Here is a 27,311-nt window from a genome sequence, read left to right on the forward strand (position 1 = left end):
ATTCCGAGTCGGAGTGTGTCAGGTGACATGGAGCATGTGTGGCATATGGGCTTCACACATGGGCCAACTTGCTCCGATATCATAAAAAAGATAAGGTTCATCATAAATCAATTGACACTATAGAGAAAAGCCCAAACCCTTCCCAAGTTTCTTCTTTTACCATTGTAGGACTCTTTTACCTATAAAAACTCAACTATAAGGGTAAATGTCCTTAATCATATGAGCAACAAGGCTCTCACAAAATCTGATATTCTGTTTATTAGTAAACATAGGGGTAGAGAAAATGTTAATTTGAGCATAATAGAGGTTGGTTATATCTGGCCAACTTTATTCCCCTCATAGGAGAATCCCCGCCCTAAACCTTAATGCTTGTATAAAAAATGCAAAAAGGTAGATTTCACCATTAGAACTTGATAATCTAAAACAAAGGAACTGATATTGATGAATTCAACTTTAAAGAAACAGATACAAAATCCAAATGGTGCATGCGTTTTTACAGTTAGAGATGAATAAATTAACGATTCTATGTTCGTCTCTGATTTGAAAATCTCAGATTCTCATATATGTATCACTGGGTTTTCTTTTCTGTAGCTACTTGTACATCTGATTCATCACCAACATCTTTGATAACATCTCCTGCTTTATCCAAAGCTGACTCAAAAAAGTCTTCCACCCGGTCTTCCAGTGCTTCCGCCTACGCGCAATTTTCATACAAACACTAATTAATTGCATATATATGTTTATCGTTGATTAACTTAGAGATTTAAATTACTTGTAGAACACTAACTAATTATGTAAAACAAACCATATACCTTCTCAATCAGCTCGTCAGCAAGGTGAGCATCTTTGGCCGCTTCTTTGGCTATATTTTCAACTAATTCAAGTGCAGTCTTAAGCTTTCCCTCAGGAAGACTATCACCTATATCATCTGCCACTTCCTCCACTTTCTCAGCTACCTGTTCTACCACCTCCACCACTGCTTCAACTGTGTCTACAATCATGTCCACCTCCTCTGAAAAATCAAAGCAAATTCAAGCAATGATCATGAGAAATATGGTAATTAATCAATAGATTCCTAAACACAACAAACTCTCGTCCATGAAATTTGAACTCAAAACTTCCTGCAATAAGATGGTTATGAATACTTACTTTTCAATGCTAGCAAGGGCCCCCATTTGCTCCTCGAGAAGGGTAATATTACTGATAGTACAATCCCTATCAACCATCCTTTCCTGTTTAAAATTGTCGATCAGATTTCAGTTTTATCTTATATTACTTGCAAAGAGATTAAAAAAAAGAGAGAAGACGACTAGATTCATTAGTATAGAATCTAGAGAAAGAGAAAAACAAAGGTTTCATTGCTAATTACCAAGAGTGGGAAGGACCTGGAACTCCAGGTAATGGAAAACTATTGCATACAATCTTGTTCTTCCTACATGGTTGATTGCTGAGACTACTCCTTTGGCCAATTGTGAGAGGCAACAATGCATGGTTGGTTCTGAAACCTTGCTGGCATTTCAACGTCGATGATGAAACATGCCGGAACAATCCAGGAGGCTTTACGAAAAGGCGACTATGCCACTTGCAAAGATCAGTTGATGTGAATGTCGACATTAGTTCTTCCTTTGATCAACTCCTCCAATTAATAGTAATATTTTTAAAGTATTTCTGGTGATGAGAGGTTTGTTCCTTGGGTGCTAGTATATATAGGCTATTTAGGTTCAATGAAAAAACTAGTCAAAGGAAAGTAGATAGAAATAATCCAAGAGGGGCCCCATGATTATTGTAATGGATTTGGTATATGGATACATATATGCACGCCCAACACATTGGACCTTAGGAAAGTACGAAACAGATGACTTGTTCTTTCCTTAGCCTCCCATGGTCAACTACGAGTTTTCTTGACTGTAATTATTATTAATTGCTATACGCCAACGTGTTTAAATATGATAATACTCTCTGTGAAATTAATATTTTTCGTCATAAGTTTGGGTGATAATGAAGACTTTTTCGGAAAATATATATTATTAACATTAATTAATGACAATAGCGTGTGGCTTGATCCTTCACATGGCTTACCCCAGTACCAAGGCCAGCTAGACGCTGATAGGGATGATAGATCTAGCTTTCCATTTGATATTACGCAAGGACAAAACTGTTGGTACACCATTTGTCTCTAACTTGTAAAATAAGATCTAGGATTCTCTTCGAATTTTCTTTGTCAGAATCTCGGGAATTTTCAAATCGTGTCCATTCATCGTACATCGTGCGGTCATAAATTATTTTAAATATGTTTATTTAAAATTAAATATAAACAATATCTGATAAAAAATGACTGCACGATATACGATGAACGGATACGATTTGAGGATATCTAAAATTCTCATAAAAAAGATCAGGAGAGGATCCTCATTCGTAAAATAAGAAAACACGTTTGACGTAGAATTGTTAGAATAAGGAAACATTTAAAAAAGGGTTCGTCTATGGTACTTTAATAAAAAAAGGTATGAGTATTATTTAATTTGAACATTATCCTAAATGGATAATAATAGAGAGGCTAGATTTATAGATAAAATTTTGTAAACTAAATGATATGAAAGTTAATGATTGAGTTATTACTCAAGCGTTGATAAGTATGCTTATTCTTATTGGTGACAAATTATTTAATTTGTAAATTTTGTCTACAAAATTAGTTTCCCTAGCATTACCGTAAACTATAATGCAATACTGTTCAATTATAGTATATTATCTTATCGGGAAGTGTTATTGGCACTCCAAAAATCTCATTTTACACTCCTTACAAATGTATTTTTCCTTCCAAATATAAAAAGTTTGAAGTATAGAATGAGATTTTTGGAGTGCCAATAACAATTCTCTATCTTATTAGTGTAATCTAATATCTATGCCAAAAAGTGCAACATTTGTATAATAATACCAACGTTATTTGGTGTAAATAAATACAACAATAAAAGAATTATGTAACTTTGGATGTAAATTTGAACGTACAGTGTACCCCTATCTTAGACTTTGTATGTTGACGTTATGTTGTAACGCGATCACGATGTTGTGTAAGTTTATAACGTTTCCCAATAACATACGTCTACACTGTAATACTATGCCATTGGTTACACTGTAATGGTACGTCATTGGTATAAAATAAACATTGAATTGTAAGTATGATCTGCAAATGAAGATTAAGAAATTGAACAGTTTTAATTTTGAAATTTGTAAGGTGATGATACGTTATTTGCAAGTGAATGAATGAGTTTATTCTCTCTTTTATTTGCCAGTTGAAGAATGAGCTTATCCCAAGAGAATGCAAGTGCATTTAATTAGAGTGTCGTAAAGCCGGATGGGTGCTCATTCTCACATGGATAGTGGTCAAGAAGACCACTGGAAAAAGAAAAGAACATTCTTAGCCAAAAACCAAACGGAGGTGAAGAACCGCAGCCTTCCAATCCAGCCATCCTGCAAATACTGGAAAAGGAAACGTATCTAAATTCCGAAGAAACGGGACTTTGTCGTCTCATAACCAAATGCATAGCCGTGTTCGACGCAAGTACCATAGTTTAATGACAAGCTGCATTATATATTGGGGGAGGTTTTTTCGACAGGGTAGCAGACAAGCCTTCATATATTCTGCAACATTCAGATTAGTTGTTAAGAGAATTTTCCGGTAACGTTTTTCGTGTCTCTTTCTCTCTCATTCTTACGTTTAAGGTACCTCAGTAATCTCTCTGATGCTTGAAAATGAGGTATTCTGGGAGCTTGCATCAGTTGGCAGAGCTTACAAGTATCGTATTGTAAAGCTCTTACTAAAGATCTATATATACAAGGCACCAACCATGTCAAACTTGGGATGCAAGTCAGAAATATATTTAATTTGAGAGAGCAGTGAACTAGTAGATGCCATATACCTAGTTGAGGTATTATATGAATAATTACTACTGTTGACCCAATTGAGATATGATAAATAGACCAGTTGTTTGTGAGTTTCTTGTGACTATAATGTCATCATACACTACAAAATAACGAGAGACTGAGCAACTCTTACAAAAGAGAAGTGTCGGAATTAGAAATTTAGAAAATTGAAAAACTAATCCAATTAAAGCAAGCCATTGGGGCTTGTTTAAGGCTATGAAGAGATTAAAAAAAAAAAAAGGCTATGAAGTATTTGTTAGGTTTACAGACATACATAGACTTATTCGGATCAGGAATAATACTTGCATTTTTCAGTAGGAAAATGCACATATTTCACCCCTTACGAATAATGTATATTCATTGTATTAATTTTATAAACGGAACCTTTCAATTTCTTAATCTTCATTTGAAGATCATCCTTGCAAAAAAATCATTCGAACCCCCAACAAATTAAGAGAGGACAATCAAGCACTTGGACATATAGCATAACAAAATTCAATTACAATTTTGCCCATTTAGAAATTACTTGGAATGATAATTTGGGTAGTGACACTTGACCATGTCATCTATAATGTGCCTATCAAAAATATAACATCATCGTAGTTTTATCCCACTTGACCTACGCTAGTCCCACTCTATGTGATAGTTGTCTCAATAGCTCAGTACTACCAAAATTTCTCTTCATCATATAGTTATAGATGCAAAAATAGAAGGAAATAAAATATCTAGATTACCCATGTGTTGTAGGTTTGTTATTTCTAATTTTGCCTCAGTGGTTCTGGTGGCAAACCTTGCTAAGTATTTGATTGGTTAATTTACGCCGGTTTAATAGCCATTTTGTTTTCATTTTTTTTTTTTTTTAGCTTTTAGCTTTAAGCTTTAAGAAAAATGAATACAAAAGGTAAAAATTAAAAACGAAATAGTTATCAAACAATTCTTAAATTTGACATTTAAATTCATGTATAAACATGAATCCTACTCTTCGTTGAGCACAAAGAAAATTGAACAAACGAAAAGTACTTATTTTGGTGAGTTCTATTTAATGTGTTGATGAAGAACAGACCATTCGTGTTCCTGTTTTACTCTTCTGGCAAATATTGGGTCGTCTTGGTACTGCAAAAGTCTAATGCCCAGCAAACAAAATTTCAGCCCACACAACAGGAGAAAGAGACTGATCTAAAAGAGGATATAAAAAAGGGCGGAATTTGGGCTTCTATGGCCAAGGGTTTAAAAAGGTTGGGTTGGTTGGGATAAAAGAGACCTGGGCTTCTATGATCCGCTGGAAATTTGCGGGCATCTTGGGGTGCAAATCAAGAAGGCGTACGATATACAAAGGACGTGATTGACAATATAACAATCGAATATCAACTCCACGTCAGGAACACTGTATAATACCCTTGGGGGGATAAAAAAAGGAAAAAGAATAGTTAACGCGGAATGAGTTTTAAAATCTCATTGACTTTCTACAGTTCCAAAAAGAAACACAAAACTACCGATAAATGCATTTTTGTCCACCATCATTTAATGTGATGTATTTTTATTATTTTATTTATCACAGTTATATGAGTTTGAATTTTAAAATTTGTGTTTATCTATTACACAAATTTTAAAATTCAAACTTATCTAACGATGATAAATAGAATGATGAGGATGCATTACAACAGTGACGGTGGTGAGTAAAATGCTCCCCAAGGAAAAGTCATTTCGAAAGCGAAATTCTTCAAGGAAACTACGTCCCAACAAGCAAAAGTCCTCACCCACAGCCATCATTTCTCTCCATCACAATCCATTCAAACCTCTGTATGTGGTGGAAACCAACCCTCCAAACAAAACCCTCACCAACTTGTTGCCTTTTGACTCTCTCTGAAGTCTGATCCTTCCCTTCTCTGGATCATAAGCAATGAAAGGTATGAATTTCTAATCCCCTGTTTTGGATCTCCTCTGTTTTTGCTCTGTTTGGTTTTGTTTCAATGGAGTTTGATCACAAAAATTTCCTGGCACAAACAAGTCTGAGTGAGCAATTCGTTTGTTTACTTCCTTGTAATCCACTCTTGAACAAAGGGGGTTATTGTATTGAATCTTGTTTCAAAACCTGCCCTGATGTCTGTAAGAATCTTGTAGTCTATGTTGGTAGTCAGCTTGCTCCTCCAATTGTACCAAACCCTCCTACGCCGCCATCTACGCCGCCGCCATCCCTGCCTGATAATTCTTATCAGCCCACATCTGAGCGGAAGCAGTTGATTGAAACAAGTATGACTATCACAATTTGTACGATTGGGGCTGCTCTTCTTCTTGCTATTGTTTTCTCAATTTTTAGATTTTACCGCCGCCGCCGCCGCAACAATTCGTCGAGGAGTAGGTCTTTACCGATTTTGTTTGATACCCAACAAGATTTTATTGATGAAGATCACGGTCCTGTTCTTGACCATCCCATTTGGTACATACACACTGTTGGTCTCCCACAATCTGTGATTGACTCTATAACTGTCTGCAAGTTTCGAAAAGATGAGGGTTTGATTGAGGGAACGGATTGTTCTGTTTGCTTGAATGAGTTTGAAGAAGATGAGAGTCTTAGGCTTTTGCCGAAGTGCAGTCATGCCTTTCACATCCCTTGTATTGATACCTGGTTGAGATCACATAAGAATTGCCCGCTTTGCCGCGCCCCGATTGTTTATGACACTGCTAGTGCTCAGGTGAGTGACCCGGAGCCTGTTTCGAGTGGTTCAGGTTCAAGGGATAGCGGTGAGGTGGAGAATTTGGAGGGTGATGGAGGGGCTGAAAGTGTTGGAAGTTGGACAAATGAGGTTGGGGCTGGAGAGGATGGTAATGTTTCTGTAATTCCAATTGAGGGAAGGGCTGCTGAAAGTTCGAGGAAGGTTTTGCGAAATTCTATTGTGCCTGTGGGAAGTTGTGATCCGAGAGCATTAAGTGATTTGACTGACAATCGGCGTGTTACTGAAGAGGATATTCAACCAATGAGGAGATCAGTTTCGATGGATTCAATGTCTGCTTTGAGAATATATCGCGATGTGGCGAATGTAATTCCTGAAGAAGGAAGTTCGAATTCCCAATCACATGTAAAGAATATGAATTCGGGGAATGTTTCGAAGCATGGCAGTTCAAGTTCTAGCCTAGCCAAACTAATGAGAAGTTCTTCAATTGGGTTTTCTCTGCAGATGGGGTCAATATCAATGAAAAAGCCCTTTGCATCTGGCAGGAAGCTTTTTTCATCCAAACATGGAAGGAGTCTTAGCTCAATCCTACCCTTATGAAGATTTGGGCACCTCTGGGCACCCTCTATAATGTCTCAAGTTTTAAGTCAGTTTCTAGCAAAATCAAGAAATCAATGGCCTTCTAAACGGCCATTGCGCCATTCCTACATGAGAAAAACCAAGTTGGTATAGTGATGTGTCAATACAAAGGACAGACTGAAGCGGTTGTACATTGAAATAAGGGTTCTGGTACTGAAATTTCAAGTTTTTTAGGCTCTCAAAGGTAAGAAAATAAAAAGAACATATGGACTGCAACAAGTGTGGTCTTATATTATGGCTTCTGATAGTGATTTTTCTTTTGTTGTTAAAGTACATGTCTTCAACGCAGAATGCGTGAAATCTTCAAGACAACATATACTTTTTACTACCAAATTTGTCGTAATTTCAACTTTGAATTGTCTTTCTCTCTTTTGCTGCATTAATTCCTCAAGTTTGCTTTTGCAATGCTTCTGCATACTTTGGCATAGTCATTTCATAGCATTATGTATGTAGATATGCTTAGGGAAGTCTCATAATTGTTTTTAAAGTTGATATCGATCGATTGAAATTTGAGGAAGCTGAATCTGTTAATGACGCTTGAGGCGATTATCTGCCATATATACCGGTTAAAATTCTCTGAGGATTGTTATGGTTTTTAAACTGGTAAGTTGCTGGCATACATAACTGCAAGTGCACATGAAGTCATTATTTAGAGCTTAAGCAGTGAGAAATTTTTGTATTTTCAATAAAAAATCTGCAGAATCTTACTCTCAGTAGTATTTATACAATGAAAAGGCCAAGTTCGAGCTAATTAAAATAGTATTAACGTTTTTGGATCCATTTCTACCCGACTTGGCCTCAACCCTTTAGGATTTGGAAATTTCTCGCCAAAACATAGCTTTTAAGATTATTACGTTAATTACAAATTCAGAAACTTGATGGAATCGTAGGCCTTTCTCTCCTCTAGTGAGAGCCTTTCTCACCGGTGGTGTGAGTGACTTCGTTTTCGATTTTCTGTGTCGCCATCGGCTTTTGCTATGGCAAGGCCGGTGGCAGTCCCTTGACTTCCCTGTCTTCTTCTTTTTCTTTCTCCTATTGTTTTTTGCAATAATCCCTGCCCCGTTTCCATCCCGATCTTCCCTTCACGATCTCATCTTCCTGGTACTTTTTTTGCCTTTGTTTTCATCATCCCGAGCCTCAAATCTCGTTCACCCATTTCCTCCATCTCATTCGGTCCTTTCCCCTATACCATCATCATCACTTGGCTCCATTTTCTTTCCACCAATCCTCATTCGGTCCTTAAGTTATTAACAGGTTATGGACTATTTGGAATATAGAAATGAATAAGCTTTTTAATGAGTAATTCATCTTTGCTGTAGTCCTAAATTAGTTAGTTGTGATTATTTAAATCGTTGTAGGATTCTATATATGTTTTAGATAGATTTCTAGTTGTAATGTATTACTTGAAAAGCAACGATTCTCCTTTCCTTACTACTATAAATAAAGGCATAATGGGGTGAGAAATCAGCACCACAAAATCACTAAATTCTGTCTTTTCTCTCTATCTACTGTTGGCCTCCTCCCTCTCTTTTCTCTCAGTAAAATATATCTAGAACACGTTATCAGCACACTCTTGACACTGCGCAAAAAAGAGTTTGATCAGCTTCACTTTAGGGGAGTATTACGTTTTAATCATTTTTATTATGATTCATTTATTATTTTATTGAGTTGATCTATTTGCTATTAATTCAATTACTTGTTCTTTCAATGTCTATGTTGGACGTAATACAAAGCATTGGAGATAAAATTCTAGATTTTGGAGACGGACCTTCTACAACTAGCATTCAAAGGCTTTCAGCATTTGTTCATATAATCTTACTAAAGAAGGAGCCATTTTCATTGTTATTGTGCCTGCTGTTAAAATTAGGTTTGCCTATCTAGGACTGGATCGTGCTACTAGTCCAGTTTCCATCCAATCTAGGTTCTTCAAAAACATGAAATCGATATTTTATACCCATATTATATAAAAACATTCACCATGATACATGAACTCCCAATTTATCTACCCTTTATATATTGTCTTATACTGCATATATTGTTCAATATATATCATGTTCATGCATTCGCAATATTTTTATTATGTTACTTTTGCTATGAAAAAATTGTATTTTATTCTGTTATTGGATATTGCTACGGTGAATTGTGCGAGTACAAAGAAAAAAATACAAATCGAAGCAAATAAAGATTTTTTTTGTCAAAACCCTAATTGCATGAAGCCATTGCACCAAGTCATTCCTGTCGCGTTGCTCTAGAACGACGTTGTTAGGCTTCAAGTTTTGCAGCCCAAGTCCTTGGGCTTGCTATGCACGGATCTCAAGCCCAATGTTTAGGCTAGTTCTTGCTCCACCTCACACCCATCTCTTACTCAGGTGCACTGTTCACGGCCCACGCTTATTTTTTACTTTCCCAATTGTTTAGCTCACATCCATACAACTAAGCTAGATAATTTTTTTACACGATCCGTTAACCCGACACAAAAATAACGTGTTTCAGGTCAACCTATTAATGAGTTAAGTCGTTATCGGGTAACCTGTTAACGTGTTAGGTCGTTATGGGATCACCCATTATAAACGCAATAGGATATCGTTTGCCAAACCTAGACATTAAGCATGACAATTTATTGCATGACCCATTAACATGATATGAAACGACATGACCTGTTAACAAATCGAGTCATTATGGGTTATCTGTTAGGAACCCGTTATCTTAACGGGCTTGATCTTAACGAGTATGAAACGAAAATGGCACAAACACGACCAGTTTTCCAGGCCTACATACGACCCACTATGGGCCAAACATCTGTATTTTCTTATTTCCACGACCAACTCATGTTTGGTCCTGATCTATTGAATTAATCTAGTGATCTGTAGTCCATTAATTTGATATTTCTTTTTTTTTACCCACATCCCACTTTTGTAAATTAATGATTCAATATTTATTTTTTGTATTTGAACAGTTGACATCATTTCATAGTCTCAAAGCTACTCACATTGGGTCCTTAAAGCTACTCACATTTCGCAGTCTCAAAGCTACTCACATTTGAACAGTTGACATCCATTGAAGCCAACAATGGTGTGAATAGAGTTGAATAAGTTTCAACCATGATCTTTATTTGAACAGTTATGCTTGTTGTGACAACCCGTCCCAATTTTTTATATATTTTTCTCCCCGAGTGTGTAAAGTGACAAATATGCCTCGTTGGCTAAGTGACATGGATGTACATGTGCAGATTTAAATTATTTTTCTTGCTATCGTAATTAAATCGTACTCGACGTCACGAGCGCGTTAATGCGACTTAGGGCCGAATCGAAGTAGTAACGAAAAAGGTTACGAACAACTGAATGCGTAACTGGGTAGAATTAAGTTGTTTTTCTTTTGAATGTTGATCCAAACTCAACCCTTATCTACCCAATTATTTAGGCTCTTATATTCCGTGGCCCAATCAGAAGATATGTATTTTCTTCTTCTGCCTAATCAGACACGCGCACACACACACGTACATTCTCCTTCTCGACTTTTCTCCCTTCTTCTTCCTTTGCACCGTGACACACCCACACCCAAACCCATAGATCGAACGTGAGCTTTACATCATCGTATTCCCCTTGACCTTACAAACTCAATGATACAACTTAAACGTTGAACGGACGAGTGTAACCTGAGACACCAGAAGCTCCGACGAGGAGCAAGTTTACTCCGTCACGATCCCAGCGAGTTTACGGAGTCTTAGGAATTGGAAAAGTCTCCACGCAACTTCCTTAGAACTTTGGAACAAGTTTGGAGTTGTATTGACGTCGGATCACACGATTTTGAGAAGTCCCAATTTTGGCTGGAATTGTCGAGGGATTTTTCGACCGTTTTTCGTTGAATTTTGGACTTCTAATAGGTACAAATGTGTTCTACTCCTCAAGAGCTTTAAATCCATATAAATTTCATGAAAATTGGTTAAGAATTGAAGTAGATATAAGCTTTTGAAAATTCTCCAAAAACCGGCGAGTGCAGACGGCAGCCGGCGGCGGCAGATGGCGGAGAGTGGCGGGTGACCGGAGAAGAAGAAGGTATATTCCGTTAACTTTAACAGAATATTCTACCTATTTTGATGGAATATCCTTAACGCCATTAGGGTTTCCGTTAGTGTGTCGTGGATGTGCCTACGCGTGGCTAGTGCGTGTGGCCGTGTCTTGGACAGCGCGTGAGGATGCGTCCGATGTCCAAAATTTTTTCTAAAAATATAGGTGTGTTCATATCATCAAGTAGATCACGTTGGTATATTCAAACCTTACATTTGAGCAAGATATGATAGGTTATTCCTAGGTTTTGTATATGTGCTAATTAATTAACGTAAAGATAGTTGTATCTCATATAGGTGAGACGTACCCCGAGGATAAGCGTGGACAAGCGATGCCAGGGGCTACGATCCTGCTACTTATCAGTGAGTGGGCATTTGTTATATATATATATATATATATGGAATTGTTATTGGCACTCCAAAAATCTCATTCTACATTCCAAACTTTCTATATTTGGAAAGAAAGTGCCAATAACACTTCTCTACACACACACACACACACACACACACATATATATGTACTCAGTTTCCAGAAACGTTTTTATATGGAATTATGCTTTGCTTGCCATGTCGTAAATAAGTTACATTTTAAATATTGCATTGTTACACTTGTGAATTGTATTATGTGATGCTGTGGAGACTCAAGTAAGTTTTAAGTGAGTATTATGTGATTGAATGGGTTGTATTACATTGGCATGCATACATTTATTTAGAGCTCATAATGGCTGCACCCTGGTGTTAGTGCTCCCGCCTAGGGCCAGGGCTAGCCTTCACGTGATTCCTTACCTCCTGCACCACACTCTCACCTTGGATCCAAGTCTGGTGTCAGCCTGTCGTACGGACCACAATAGGTGGTTCCAACTCATAGGTGACCCGTGATTTATCGCACAGCCTTCATGTAATTGTAGCACTTGAGAGTACGTATTTATACCCAGCTTGTCATATAGGTCACACTAGGTGACTCCGACTCGTGTGCTAGCCTAGATTGATGAGCTATAGGTCTAGTCGTACAGCTCACGTTAGGTGACTCCGATTGGCATACTATTTTATAATGGTTTCACATCTGATTTACATCTTTTAGAGCTGAACGTTATGACATGGCATACTTCAGTTTTGGTTGGTCTTGTGCATTGGTTTTCATACCTATGTAGTAGGATTTTCTGGAAACTATACGGGTTTTAAGAAGAGGTTTATGATGTTCATAAAGATAAATATGTTTTCAAACACTTTGTTTTTTTTTTTTTTGCCCACTCACCCTTCTGTTTTGCGCCCCTCCAGGTTCTAGGTAGTTGTTCATCTTTGGTGGTGCACGAGGACTACTAGGCGGTTTTGACGTTCTACTAGATATTGTAGGGATCCTCCCCCTATTTGTATAATTAGTACTTATTTAGTTTGACTGCACTTTCATTTTACCTATGCTCTGATATTTGATCACTTTCACACACTTATATATGATCTCTAGTTAAATAAGTTAGTTTTGGTTTTTATTTATTCACATTTTTCTTATTATTATCACTTTTGTTGCGCACTTAGCTACGTCACCCTCACGTGACGGCCAGCATGCCTTGACTTTGGTCAGGTTGTGTCACTTGAAGCATTATAAAGGGAAGTACCTTGCTAAAGACGATTTCATGGCTCTGTAGCTCACTCTACAAAACAGTTCACTCATATGACCTTGCCTAAAGCAAAACATGATTGAAACCTTTATGTCCATGAATAGGTACAATTCTGATGTTTATAGAATTCGATCGAATTTTGACTGGAGAAGATTTTTCTCGTCGTTCCATGTTTTTACCTTAATCTTGAAGCAGCAGTGTAGAGAGGAAGTTTACCAAATAAATGAGTTTGATTTGTGTATGCGACTACTTTGTCGAGATGAAGATAAGCATCTCTATTACTGCTTTACATCTTTACCAATTTATTTCTCCTCTTTTAAGCACCTCAGGAGTAGACTTGACATTCGTGTCGTGTTTTCCGTGTTTGTGTTGCTTTCGTGTCATACTCGATATCATAACAGTTTGTGTCGTGTAACACCTGTTAAAATAAACGGGTAAAATGACCCGACCCGAAACTGACCCGATAATATTAACGGGTCATATGACCCAACCCGTTACCCTTTAAGAAAAATATATTTTAAACCAATAAATAATCAATTCAAAAAAATAATACTAAATAAATATATACATACCATATTATCACGTTCAAAACATAAAAACACACTTGTTTTTCAAGTATTACATATTTACATACCCAAAATAAGAGCATAATAAAAAAAAATCATTAGAACATTACAAAATATTAAATGTTCAAAAGATTTGCAAACTTAAGGGAGTTATGTTTCAAGGTTTGGAACCTTGAACATTTTCTAACAATCAAACCCTTCAATTTTCATCAATCATTATGGGAAACGGTATTGAAACTGTGGCTTGATATATTGATAAGGTTTTCAGTGAGACTTTCCACATTAACACTCTTCCGCATAAACTAAGCATAGAAAAACCAAACATTATAAACCATTCAAATTATGAGTACCAAAAATAATTATGAAAAGAATAAAACAATAGTACTATATTATAGAAAAGATATATTACCTCCTTTTCATGAGGGTTTGGAGGGTTTCAAAAATCTAGAAGATAAATTAGGTCTGCCTATCTAGGACTTGATCGTGGTACCAGTCCAGTTTCCATCCAATGTAGGTTCTTCAAAAACATGAAATCGATATTTTATACCCTGATCATATAAAAACATTCACCATGATGCATAAACTCCCAATTTATCTACGCTTTATATATTGTCTTATACCGCATATATTGTTCAATATATATAATGTTCATGCATTCGCAATATTTTATTATGTTACTTTTGCTATGCAAAAATTGTATTTTATTCTGCTATTGGATATTGCTACGGTGAATTGTGTGAGTACAAAGAAAAAAAAAAATAGAAGCAAATTAAGATTTTTTTGTCAAAACCCTAATTGCATGAAGTTGCTGCACCAAGTCGTTCTTGTCGCGTTGCTCTAGAACGACGCCGTTCAACTTCAGGTTTTGTAGCCCAAGTCCTTGGGCTTTCTATGCGCAGATCTCAAGCCCAATGTTTAGGCTAGCTCTTGCTCCACCTCGCACCCATCTCTTGCTCAGGTGCACTATTCACGGCCCACGACTATTTTTTTCGACTTTCCCAATTGTTTAGCTTGCAGCCATACAACTAAGCTAGATAATTTTTTACACGACCTATTAACCCGACACAAAAACAATAGGTTTCGGGTCAACCTATTAATGAGTTGGGTTGTTATCAGGTAACCTGTTAACGTGTTAGTTCGTTATGGGATCACCCATTAAAAACTCGATATGATATCATTTGCCAGACCTATACATTAATCATGATAATTTATTGCATGACCCATTAACATGATATGAAACGACATGACCCATTAACGAATCGGGTCGTTATAGGTCATCTGTTAGGAATTCGTTATCTTAACGAGTATGAAACGAAAATGACACGAACACGACCAGTTTTCCAAGCCTACATACAACCCACTATGGCTAAACATCTATATTTTCCTGCTTCCATGACCAACTCCTCTTTGGTCCTGATATATTGAATTAATCTAGTGATCCATAGTCCATTAATTTGAAATTTTTGTGGACCATCATCCCACTTTTGTAAATTAATGATTCAATATATATTTTTTCATTTAAACAATTGACATCCTTTCGTAGTTTCAAAGCTACTCACATTTCGTAGTCTTAAAGCTACTCACATTTGAACAGTTGACATCGATTAAAGCCAACAATGGCGTGAATAGAGTTGAATAAGTCTTAGCCATGATCTTCATTTGAAGACTTATGCTTGAAGCATTATAAAGGGAAGTACCTTGCTAAAGACGATTTCATGGCTCTGCAGCTCACTCTACAAACAGTTCACTCATATGACCTTGCCTGAATTAAAACATGATTGAAACCCTTATGTCCATGAATAGGTACAATTTTGAAGTTTATAAAATCCGATCAAATTTTGACTGGAGAAGATTTTTCTCGTCCTTCCATATTTTTACCTTGATCCTGAAGCAGTAGTGTAGAGAGGAAGTTTACCAAATAAATGAGTTTGATTTGTGTATGTGACTAGTTTGTAGAGATGAAGATAAGTATCTCTATTACTCCTTTACATCTTTACCAATTTATTTGTCTTCTTTTAAGCACCCCAGGAGTAGACCTGGCATTCGTGTCATGTTTTACGTGTTCGTGTCTTTTTCGTGTTATACCTGATATCATAACAGGTTCTGTCGTGTAACACCCGTTAAAATAAACTGGTAAAATGACCCGACATGATAATATTAACGGGTAATATGACCCAACCAATTACCCGTTAAGAAAAATATATTTTAAACCAATAAATAATCAATTAGAAAACATAATACTAAATAAATATATACATACCATATTGTCACGTTCAAAACATAAAAACACACTTGTTTTTCAAGTATTACATATTTACATACCCAAAATAAGGGCATAATAAAAAAAATCATTAGAACATTACAAAATATAAAATGTTCAAAAGATTTGCAAAATTAAGGGAGTTATGTTTCAAGGTTTGGAACCTTGAACATTTTCTTACAATCAAACTCTTCAATTTTCATCAATCATCATGAGAAACGATATTGAAACTTTGGCTTGATATATAGTTTTCACGAGTTATATTGATGATGTTTTCAATAAGGTTTTCCATATTAACACTCTTCCACATAAATTAAGTATAAAAAAACCAAACATTATAAACCATTCAAATTATGAGTACCAAAAATAATTATGAAAAGAATAAAACGATAGTACTATATTATAGAAAAGATATATTACCTCATATTCATGAGGGTTTTGGAGGGTTTTAAAAATCTAAACAATAATGTAAGTGTCTATTAGTGGAGAAATGATGAATCACGAGTGTTTATATATTTTTTTCACATTTTTCATACTTGTAGGCATGTCTTCTTGCTTATACTAATACTATACTAATTGATTTTAATTTTGGACAACAACATGTTGTGTAACATCCCACATCGCCCAGGGGAGTTATCCTTAAATGTATATTCCCATTCCTACCTAGCACGAGGCTTTTTGGGAGCTCATTGGCTTCGGGTTCCATATGAACTCCGAAGTTAAGTGAGAAGGAGGCTAGAGCAATCCCATGATGGGTGACCGACTGGGAAGCTGCTCGTGAATTCCCAAAAATAAAACCGTGAGGGCATGGTAAGTCCAAAGCGGATAATATCGTGTTACGGTGGTGGAGCGGGCCCGGGAAGTGATCCTCCCCGGGCTGGGATATGACATGTTGAGTACAATTTATTCTAGTAATAATAATGAGAAACTCTCATAATAAATATAAATAAATGAATAAAACTTAATTTTTTAACTTACATAGAATAATAATACAAAAATATATATATATATATATATATATATTTAATATAGAATATATCAATATATGCAGTATGGTTATTATATTTTATATGGAAAACTAATGAAAAAAATTTAAAAAATTTAAGTTTTAATGATAAGGACAAAATAAAGGGTAAAATGAATAGTACCAAGATTGACCTTTTAGTGTAAAAATGTGGTTTTTTTGTTAAAATGAACAGTACTGAGAGTTTTTCGTTAAAGTTCCTTATTTTATAATAATTTTTTTAGTAATTAAACTTTAAAATTATCAAAATAATTTTTTTTTTAACGAGTCGAAACAGGTTACTCACGTGTTACCTGCATGTATACCCATTAAGAATCTATTATTAACGGATCATTCGATATTGACCCGTTTAATTATTGTGTTGATTTGAAATCTATTATTTTTATGTTGTTTTTGTTTCATCTCGTGTCGATTAATTACCGTGTTCACCATCCATTCTATCTTTTATCGTAAATCTAGATAATTTTGTAATTAATTACTTTATTTTAATTTAAAACTAAACATAAAACAAATTAAGAAAACCCATCCAAACTCCCCGAAGGTTTTTTCAGAATACAGAGTCCGACAAACCTCACGCCGATTTGCAAAACAATCTAAAAATTCCCAAGAACTGAAATCAATTCATAAATCCTTCTATTCAATCCATCATCTCCTTTTATTTAACTTTTTTTTTTTTTTTTTTTTTGGTGACTGATGAGCCGCTTGATTGGGAGTTTGGATTTCTTTTTTTTTTTTTTTTTTTTTTTGGGCGCCGCAACAACAACTGGGTTCCCCAATCCCACCTCAAGAGGGACTGTGGTTGCCTTCTCCTCGCTCGGGCTGTTTGTTCAATCATTTCTGCAAATCAACAACTGGGTTTTCCAGTCCGACCTCACCCGGGACTGTAAGTATTAACAACTGGATTTTTTTGACATGGTTAATCTAACATTTATATTTAATAAAATTTATTGTTTGACAAAAAAAAAAAAAAAAAAGGAGAATTTAATATAAAATTAAATTGTAATTAAATGAAATGACACATGAGAAGCAATAAGAGTAGCGAACAAGAATGCTTCCTCTTGACATTTCTTTTCCTAAATCCAGCCAATTACAAAGAACCAAACCCCCATCACATTTCCCAAACAAAATCTCCAAGCAAAGCCACCCTTTCATGCGAACTCTTTAGGTACCCTTTTCAGATGTTTCCACTCGTTGACATTATTCTTTTCTTTCTCAATTATCCTGACCGCTTTTGCTTTGTGTGGACCATGAACTAGGTTAATTAATTCAATATAAGGGGCATGCAATCTAGTGACATTTGTGCTTGCCTACAAAGTTGAATTTGGTATATTATTTGGGTGATAAGGAAGCAAGTACTAAGATTCTCCATGGTGGTTTTGGGGGTTTTGAATATAAACCATCATGCCTTGATGGTGGTTTGCCTTTCGTTGCAGATGGGTTGTATATTTTGGCTTTCTGGGTGCTTTTGAGGCCAGCATTCTTGATGGAACTTGTTCTTAACAAATGGGTATGCGCATTTCTGCTGTGCTCTTGGCTCTTCGTTTCTGGAGTGTACTCAGGTGAATTCCAATGCCATTAATTTCTTGAATTATTTGGTTGGCTAGTTTTGATAAAGGCACAATCTTGAAAAAATATTTTTAAAATGTGATTATCTAATTCTGTTTTTCTTTTGGAATTGTTACGTGTTCTGTTTATTGGTCCAAGTGGAGGGATTGCGTGGGGACTCTAAAGTGAGAGGGGTGAACTTGGGAGGGTGGTTGGTTGTGGAAGGTTGGATTAAGCCTTCACTTTTTGATGACATTCCCAATGAAGACATGCTGGTGAGTTTCTTTTTTCCAGAGCTTTTGCTTAATTATATTTTTATTTTTGGGTTTTTCTTTTTGCTATTCGAGCGATACTTTACACTAAATTAATCTAAACTACGGGAGACGGTTTGAACTTGAGTGCAACTTGGGGTTTTCTTATCGACGCAGTTGACCCATTTGTGTATAACATGTAGGATGGAACACAGGTACAGCTAAAGTCAGTCACCTTGGAGAAGTACGTCTCTGCTGAAAATGGTGGAGGGATGAATGTCTCAGTTGATAGGGATATTGCATCTTCATGGGAAACCTTTAGGGTACACTCTATTCAAATAGTTCATGCCTGTAATTTCTCTTGGTTGTTAACTTATTTGTGGGAAATCTCAAGTATTTTCTAACTAAACGTATCAGTTAAGCCCCTTATGCTCACTCCCTGAACATAAGGTCGGTTCCTAAGCCCTTATCCACTGTAATGGAGGGACAGACTAAAATCATTACCATTGTTTAGATTGTAAAATTAATCTGCTAATTTCTCTAAGGAGGGGGAAGTAATTATATATAATATAAGTTTGCGTTTGTTGAGAAATTGGACTCAATAAAATCGCGGTCCTTATTACTATTTTTCTGTTCTGCTGCAGTTATGGAGAGTTTCTGCGTCAGAATTTCAGTTTCGCACCTTGCAAGGACAGTTTCTAACATGTGATGGAGAAGGTTGCTCTTTTTCTGCAACTGCAGAACCACCTCCAGCACTAGGAACCTTTTACATTGAAAGAAATAACAATGGTAGAGTTCACATCAGAACAATAAATGGCACATATTTGCAGGTTTGTTTTCTTGAGATATTTGCCTTTATGCTGTGTAAAGAATGAAATAACCCAACTCTTTATGTTTAGAGTGAATAATTGTGTGTTTGTATGCTCTTCGTCCTACTACCATTCATCTAAGAGCAGGTTTAAACATCCTTGACTCCTTCCTTTTGGTGGATTAGATGTCAACCTTAAACTTTTCATCATGAAATATGTTTCCATTGGGAAATCATTCATATTTTAGGATTGTTTATTTTCTGATTGAACATTTTGTGAAAGTTGAGATGTCACTGAATGGAGGATGTTTTGCTGAATTTTCAATAAAACCTAAGGCTTGAATCAAGGTAGACTCTTATGCTCCTTTTAATTGAAGAAATGAGTCGAAGCAGAAAAAAAATCTTCTGAAGGTGACCTGGTTCCAAGGAATCTTGAAGTGTTTGGTTTTGCACGGAAATTCCATGAATTTATGAAAGTCCCGAAGTTAAGCAATTATAGTTCATGTTAGTCTTTAAAATCTGTGAAGATTTGAAGTGTTTTCCACAATCTGACACCCAAGGGAATGCAATAATTGGGAAAGTTGGATAACTTCTCTACTTCGACTTTGAGTATTGGTATTGCCAATTAGAATGGGCTTTTCTGATGTTGATTTTGCTGAAGAGTTATGAATGTTGAATCTATGTTTATTTGCATGTCTGCTGCCTCCTCATATCCAATTGTTTCCTCTAGGCTACACTGCAAACTCAGCTAACGGCAGACTATCCGGGGAAGCCAGGATGGGAAGATAATGCAGCCACATTTGAGATGACAATTGTTGCTAATACCTTGCATGGAGATTACCAGCTTACAAATGGATATGGACACAGTAAGGCCAAAGATATTCTTAAGGTAACTCTTTGCTACTCTCTATTGGCTGTTGCAATGGATGTTTTACATACATATTATTTTATTCGATACTCAATGTTATAGTTTTTAGATTAGAACAACAAATTACTATAGCTTTCTTGTCTGTTTGTTTATTTGATCTTTGGATCTTTTTAAAATGTAGAGGCATAGAAACAGTTTCATCACTGTTGGAGATTTCAGTTTTCTGTATAGACATGGAATAAATACTGTGCGGATTCCTGTTGGCTGGTGGATTGCTTATGATCCTGATCCTCCTGCACCGTTTATCGGTGGAACTTTGGAAGCTCTAGACAATGCATTCTCGTGGGCACAGTAGGTCTTTCTTTCACCTAATTCTCTTCAGATAAAAGTTAAAACTCCACGTTTGGTTCTGACGTCATACATTAGAACTGTGCTGCAGAGCCTATAATATTAAGTGCATAATTGATCTTCACGCGGCTCCTGGATCCCAGAACGGGATGGAACATAGTGCTAGTAGAGATGGTTCGACAGACTGGCCTAATCCTGATTACATTTCACAGACACTGCACGTTATAGATTTCCTAGCTTCCAGGTATGTCCTTAATGTATTTTTGAATTGCTACGTTGTAGATCCAGCTATAGATTTTACACACTTGCATATGCCATCTTACCTTTTTGGCACCTGTGGTGTATCTGCTACATGAAATTGAGGGCAGGGATGCCAAACGCTGATTTTTTTCTTTTTGGCAGGTATGCAAAGCATCCTGCTTTGCTGGGAATAGAGCTTTTAAATGAACCATCTGCAGCTGCAGTTCCATTGGATACTTTAGTTTCGTATTACAAACAAGGCTATCAAATTGTTCGGAAATACTCATCAGCAGCTTATGTAATAGTTTGCCAAAGAATTGGCAATGCGGACCCATTGGAACTTTATCAGGCTAACATAGGCTCACATCATCTAGTGGTGGATTTGCATTATTACAGTCTTTTTGATAATTTCTTCGTTAATATGAGTGCTGTGGACAATATGCAATTCATATACAAGAGCAGGGGAGCTCAATTACAGGCCCTCAACAGTGCAAACGGTCCACTTGTTTTTATCGGTAAGGCAAGACCTCCTTTCTCCTTTCTCCTTTCTCCCGAAAAGCGATTTTTACTTCAAGGTCTTGTTCTGTCATGAAATCGGAGCCAAATTTTCTCATTTTCTTGTACAAAAATTCGGCTTCTGTAAGTTTCAAGTAGTTGAGTTATATTAATTGGTAAAAGATTGGATTTGTTTGCAGGAGAGTGGGTGAATGAATGGAACGTGGCAAATGGCTCTCAGACTGATTATCAAGACTATGGGAGGGTTCAGTTAGAGGTTTATAATTCGGCTTCCTTCGGATGGGCATACTGGACACTGAAAAACGACAGACCACACTGGGATTTTGAATGGAACATCAAGAACAATTATCTCCAGTTGGGTAATTTTCTTGGACTCATTTAATCATTGCTATAACAACAGATACGTAAGTAAGTCGTACTCAATTTAGTCTCTGATTACATCAACCATGTCGGTAAGAGAATGTTATTAATATTTATGCAGGTAATTCGCCCAAAAACTGGAATGTTAACGGTCTAGTGTTGCTTGGATCAACATTTGCATCATTCTATCTGCATAATATATTGTGAAATATCATACCTGAGATGCATCATGGCTCAGCAACTGGAAAGGATATCCGTTTCCAGGTTTTTATTCTTCTTTCTTGCTCAACAACGATGGCATTTGTATCGTTCCATATTGTTTTGCAAATTTGCTGAGTCGAATAACAAAATTGTGGAAAAAAGAGTATCTACAGAAAATGTCAATGAATCTGTAACAGCTTTGAGGCTATATGCATTACATCCTTTGCAAAAATATATAGGAAATTTTTTGTCCCAATTCCTCTTTTCTCACACTATTATGCAACAAATGAATGTCAGCTGAGCTCAGTCTATTAGTTAAAGCCAGCTTTTGTAAACCATAATATATAGTCTCTTGACCACCTGGCCGACGAAAATGTATCCTACAAAAAGCACCACCAAAAATCCAAAGTACGATAGCGGAAGCTCAACGAATCCCATCACATCCCCAATTGGTGTGAATGGAATAGCAATTCCGATGGCGGAAATCAGAACTGTGGAACAGAGCACAGGCCATGAGGCAATCTCCTGAATGAATGGAATTTTCTCTGTCCGGATCAAGTGGATGATCAGAGTCTGCATCAGAAGCCCTTCGATAAACCAAGCAGAATGGAAGAACACAATGTCATCCAGACTGTCAGCCTTATAATAGAACCAAAGGAACATAAGTGTGCTTACGTCAAAGAGAGTACACACAGGACCATTCCACAGAATGAACATCGGTAAGCCTTTCTTCGACCATTTTTGTGGGACTTTTACATAATCTTCTTCCATTTTGTCCCATGGGATAGCGATCTGCCCAACACTGTACAAGAAGTTCTGCGTAAGAAGCTGTCGTGGAGTCAATGGTTCATACTTGAGGCACAAGGTTGCTATGAGAATTGAGAGAACGCTTCCTAGATTGGCAATTACCGACATTTTTATGTACTTCATTGTGTTCCCAAAAGTAAGTCGACCATGCTCAACTCCAGCGGTGAGGACATTGAGGTCCTTCTCCAGTAATATAATGTCAGCAAAGTCTTTTGCAACTGATACTCCCGAATCAACTGATATACCAACATTGGCTGCATCCAGTGCAAGCGAGTCGTTGACTCCATCTCCCAAGAAGCCAACAGTGTGGTTTCCAACTGTCTGCAGGGACTGCACAACTCGGAGTTTCTGCGTTGGGGTGAGTCGAGCTAGTACAGTTGCTCTTTTAACCGTCTCATGAAAGGAATCTTGGTCGAGTAACTCAAGCTCTGGCCCTGTAACTACATGGGTGGTTCTGATACCAACTTCTTTGCATACTCTAATTGATAAGGCGAGCGAGTCACCTGTCAAGACCTTTGCTTTCACTCCCTTCTCAGCCAACCGCCACAGAGCTTGCTTTGCCGAGTCCTTGGGCGGGTCAAAGAATGTTATGAGGCCGAGGAAAACCATGTCTGATTCAAAAGTTTCAGCATCGTCTCTGCATTGATAATTCGTTTCCTGCATTGTGACAAAAATTGTCAGGTTAGTAAACATTGTAAATGTACAATTGAGCAGAACTTATTTTCTTTTTGGTGTAACATTTTCACATTTCTGTTCTAGTTCATTAATCCGTAGTTGCTTGTTTATGATTTTCCAGGCAAATGTATATCATACATTATATGAAAGAAGTAGTTCCAAATTCAGTATAAAAAGCTATGAAACGTACGAAAATTTTGAAAGAAATAAATAGATGCAATTGAATACAAAAAAGTGCAGAAGTTGAGCGAGAAAGAAATCTAGACGCACCGTTCCCAGCTTCTTTATTGCCACCCCAATAGCTCTGAGTCCCTCATTGCTAATTTCTTCTGTCAGATTTAAAATCCTCTGATAGTGTTCTGTAGAGAAAGTTATATTCATTTCCCTGTCAACATCCTCTATAAAAGAACAAACTTTCATCACTTCTTCCAGAGCTCCTTTTGTCACCACGATTCTATCGGAAATGTGGTGGCTTCTGTCTTCTGCCTCTCTCTCCATGATAATAGCTACTCTTCTTCTTATGAAATCAAAAGGAATCTCATCTATTTTCTTCCATTTCGAAGGCTGGAACTTGTATCCATTGGTATATACATGTGCCAAAATTGCATCGTCAAGGGGATACTTCTGGTCGGTCTTGAAATAGGAGTTGAGGAATGCAAACTGTAAAACCTTTTCCTTCTGTAACCCCCAGCTGTCCAGATGATTAACCATTATTGCACGGTTCATGGTTAGTGTACCGGTCTTGTCAATGCATAAGATATCCCTGCAACAAACAGAACACAGAAAACGACTACTAAACTACGGAAGTTCAAGTGAAAAACTTCGATGATAAGAAATTACAGTTGCATTGCCTGCTGCAATTCTAAGATATACGTTCACACACACGCACACACCCATTTGATTGATACTTACATAGATCCCATGTCTCGTATCGCAGTTAAGCTTTTGACTATGCATCTGTCTCTGGCCATAGCAAGTGCTCCTTTTGCAAGACTCGTGTTAACAATGAGAGGAAGCATTTGAGGAGTGAGTGCACTTGCCACTGAGACTCCGAAAAGGATGCTCTCGGTAAGATCATGAGATGTACTGTAGTCAGTTACAACTATGATGGTGACTACGACAAGCATAACAGCAACCAGAACGTAAGATATTTTGCGGACACCGTCCTCAAATTCATTTGGTGGTTTCTTCTTTCCTATGTTTGAAAACATGGTGCTCATGTACGTCTTGGATCCGGTGGACACCACTAGACCAGCTCCGCTGCCCGATACTACATTTGTTCCCTGAATTATTTACACAAGGAAATACGTCAATTTGTGAGGTTCACCTTCAACCTTGATGTTACATATACGCTACCAAAATATCGAGCATAGTTAGAGCAAAATGACAGCTACTACTGTACCCACCATGAAGCAAATATTCCGTAAATCTAGCAACGGAGTGCTCGAATCTTCTCTGACATCAGCTGTTTTCTCAGTTGTCCAGGACTCTCCTGTTAATGAGGACTGACTGTTGAAGAAGCATGTTTGAGTGATCATTTAACCTAAAAGTTGTCTGTACTGATAGGAAGAATGACATAAAACAGTTCACAAATCTCATTTTTCCGACAGCAAGCATTAGAGGCGCTATACCTTACAACAAGGTGTTTCGTAGACAGAAGCCTCACATCACCAGGAAAGAGGTCTCCAGGTTCAAAAATGACAATGTCGCCAGGAACGACATCTCTTTGATCAATTTGTACTACTAATTCGGTCTGAATAACTCTACCTGCACATCTTTGAACTTTGACCGGGCACCTTACGAATTCTGAGAGTTTCATGGCCGCTTTTGAACTGCTATATTCCTGAAAGGAGCATGGAAAACTAGTCTTAATCATATGCTTCATATAGAAAGCTGTGGCGCGTATTTAATCGAAGGAATTAAGCAAGGATTACCTGATAGAATCGAAGGGAGACGCTTATGAAAACCAAAACAAGCATGATACATCCATTCGGGCTATCACTGGTTATGTACGAGATTACAGACAAGACGATCAATATGATATTAAAAGGATGAAAGAAAGCATTCCACAAAATATGCCACCAGCTCGGAAAAGAATAATCCACAGGAACATTCGGGCCATTTTCCTTCAATCTCCGCTCAGCTTCAGTAAAGCTCAATCCTGAAGAGAAGCAAAAGTCCGTAGCCGGTATAAGATTTCGAGGAGCAATATATTGTTTCAAGAATCATCCTGAGAGAATTTGAAACCGGACACACTTTAGGGTGAACACCCATCCGAACAAGTAGGGTCGATAGTTCAGCATTTAGGCCAAATTTGCTCCCATTTCGAGTCCACAGACAGATAAATAGACACATCTCGTTGCACTGATTGGCGGAGTAATGTTCAAGTTATAAAATTTATATTAGCCTTATTCTTATGCATTGGTCAAATACTGCAAAATGCACGGAGTACGTAAATCGTCGAATTCATCAGAGAGAATTCCTATATCTTGGCATTTTATCAATCATTTTAAATGCTACCAACTTCCTCATATTTTCTTTCAGATCTCAAATAAAATAACCATGTAAATTTATAAATTACATAACGTCTTCAATCATTTTCTTGTACGCACACTTGCATCTATAAGAAAAACAAATCATAGTTTTCCCATTTCCTTATAACTTTGATTACTAAAAGAACATAGAAGATAAGGTGAGTGATTAAGGACACTTACCCCTTTCAGTGGATCGAACATACTCGAAAACCAAATCCTTGTTGGACTGTGCCAAGGCGTATAACCAAGAGTAGAGGTTCTCCTCTGCCTCAGTCCTTGATCCCCCATCAATTTTTCCTGCACATTCCACACGAACAACAAAATCCCACATCAAAAACAGCTCCAAGTACCAAATCATGAATTCATTTCCAAATTAAAACATCAAAGAAGCAAGCAATTCCAACCCACCTCCAGACATAAGCCTGCGAAGTAGTCGAAAGAGCTTGTTGGGGACACCATCTTTCGGCGTTTCAGAGTTGTTTACGAGGTTTTCGCGAATCGGGTTGTTGTAAGGAAGGTTGTGATTATTTGAACTGAAAATGCTAGGGGTTTTGAACCATCTCATATTATCAGATTAAGCAGCGGCTGTTGGGAATGCCAAAGAGACATCAAATGTACGACTGGAGACGACAAGTGAGGAGAAGAAGTTTGCATTTTTATTGGAAAGTACATGTTTGAAGATTGGATCTTTGAAGAGAAGGTAGAGAAGATAAACAATTAAAATTTGTGCCTTTTGTTTAACTATTTTGGTGGAATTTGAGCTGAAATTTGGAGGTGCTTTTGCTTCTTGTGTGGGATTGTTTTGGAGTTTCTCTCTCTAGGACCAGGAGGCTGAGGACTCTCCCTCTCAAACTTCAACTACCAGACTTCCAGATGACGGTTAGGTTGGTTATATAAGTTTGCTGAGGAGTTGCTGACTCTCTCAATTCTCAAAGTCGTCGCAGAAGGATTAATATAAAATTTAAAAGTGAATAATACAAAAAAGCCCCCATCATTTTTAGAGGTTTTTAAATTAATTTTTTTTTAAACAACGATATTTACACTAGGGTTATGGAGATCTAAGTCTAAGCCATAGGCAATGAGGCAATGACTTGTCATAATAACGTGGTATCAACTCGCTATCTACGAGAGTTAAATTTAAGATATCTCACTTACAAATAATGAAGAATATTACTAAATTATAGTACTACTATCATCTTTTAACCCATATTGACATCCTCAATTTAAATATTCTCATGAGACAGTCAGAGGACGTTTTCTTGATTTTAATAATTGGCTTTGCAATTGAGCAATTTAGTGGTATTTTTGTCAACTTATACATAGCAAATTTTAGGTTCTTACTCTTTTTTCGATACAAAAATTACTTGACTTATTCAAATTGGAGTGCTAATAAC

General features: G+C 36.8%; 4 protein-coding genes across 9 annotated transcripts; 2 read left to right on the top strand and 2 right to left on the bottom strand.

Moving 5' to 3' along the window:
* Nucleotides 1-381: 381 nt before the first annotated feature.
* On the bottom strand, nt 382-1,692 carry LOC125476239. The gene is made up of 4 exons (XM_048582106.1): nt 1,370-1,692; nt 1,150-1,232; nt 813-1,012; nt 382-694 (listed from the first exon to the last, which is right to left on the bottom strand). Exons 1-4 carry the CDS (start codon nt 1,612-1,614, stop codon nt 569-571), a joined length of 654 nt encoding a protein of 217 aa, XP_048438063.1. The 5' UTR covers nt 1,615-1,692; the 3' UTR covers nt 382-568.
* A 4,134-nt stretch (nt 1,693-5,826) lies between these two features.
* On the top strand, nt 5,827-7,597 carry LOC125476181 (RING-H2 finger protein ATL54-like). The gene has a single exon (XM_048581973.1). It carries the CDS (start codon nt 5,892-5,894, stop codon nt 7,191-7,193), a length of 1,302 nt encoding a protein of 433 aa, XP_048437930.1. The 5' UTR covers nt 5,827-5,891; the 3' UTR covers nt 7,194-7,597.
* A 9,697-nt stretch (nt 7,598-17,294) lies between these two features.
* LOC125476183 (probable glucan 1,3-beta-glucosidase A) lies at nt 17,295-22,236 on the top strand. 5 transcript variants are annotated; one of them, XM_048581978.1, is made up of 11 exons: nt 17,297-17,647; nt 18,198-18,323; nt 18,469-18,584; nt 18,764-18,883; nt 19,205-19,390; nt 20,099-20,257; nt 20,418-20,587; nt 20,676-20,828; nt 20,987-21,339; nt 21,520-21,694; nt 21,822-22,236. In XM_048581978.1, the coding sequence occupies exons 1-11, from the start codon at nt 17,458-17,460 to the stop codon at nt 21,823-21,825; spliced, it is 1,752 nt and encodes a 583-aa protein (XP_048437935.1). In that variant the 5' UTR covers nt 17,297-17,457; the 3' UTR covers nt 21,826-22,236. The 5 variants fall into 5 exon arrangements, with proteins under 5 accessions (XP_048437938.1, XP_048437935.1, XP_048437934.1 ...); XM_048581977.1 differs by having other exon boundaries at nt 17,299-17,647; nt 21,520-21,699; XM_048581979.1 differs by lacking the exon at nt 17,297-17,647 and adding an exon at nt 17,780-17,929 and having other exon boundaries at nt 18,021-18,323; nt 21,520-21,699.
* LOC125476182 (magnesium-transporting ATPase, P-type 1-like) lies at nt 22,051-26,764 on the bottom strand. Of its 2 annotated transcripts, none has more exons than XM_048581975.1 (8): nt 26,326-26,764; nt 26,121-26,214; nt 25,318-25,544; nt 25,015-25,226; nt 24,790-24,892; nt 24,296-24,666; nt 23,654-24,146; nt 22,051-23,365 (listed from the first exon to the last, which is right to left on the bottom strand). In XM_048581975.1, exons 1-8 carry the CDS (start codon nt 26,374-26,376, stop codon nt 22,217-22,219), a joined length of 2,700 nt encoding a protein of 899 aa, XP_048437932.1. In that variant the 5' UTR covers nt 26,377-26,764; the 3' UTR covers nt 22,051-22,216. The 2 variants fall into 2 exon arrangements, with proteins under 2 accessions (XP_048437932.1, XP_048437931.1); XM_048581974.1 differs by having other exon boundaries at nt 26,098-26,214; nt 26,326-26,763.
* Nucleotides 26,765-27,311: the final 547 nt, after the last annotated feature.

The sequence above is a fragment of a genome, unplaced genomic scaffold (genome assembly GCF_019419815.1).
Source record: "Pyrus x bretschneideri cultivar Hongxiangsu unplaced genomic scaffold, Pyrus_bretschneideri_v1 Contig18, whole genome shotgun sequence".
Classification (NCBI taxonomy): domain Eukaryota; kingdom Viridiplantae; phylum Streptophyta; class Magnoliopsida; order Rosales; family Rosaceae; genus Pyrus; species Pyrus x bretschneideri.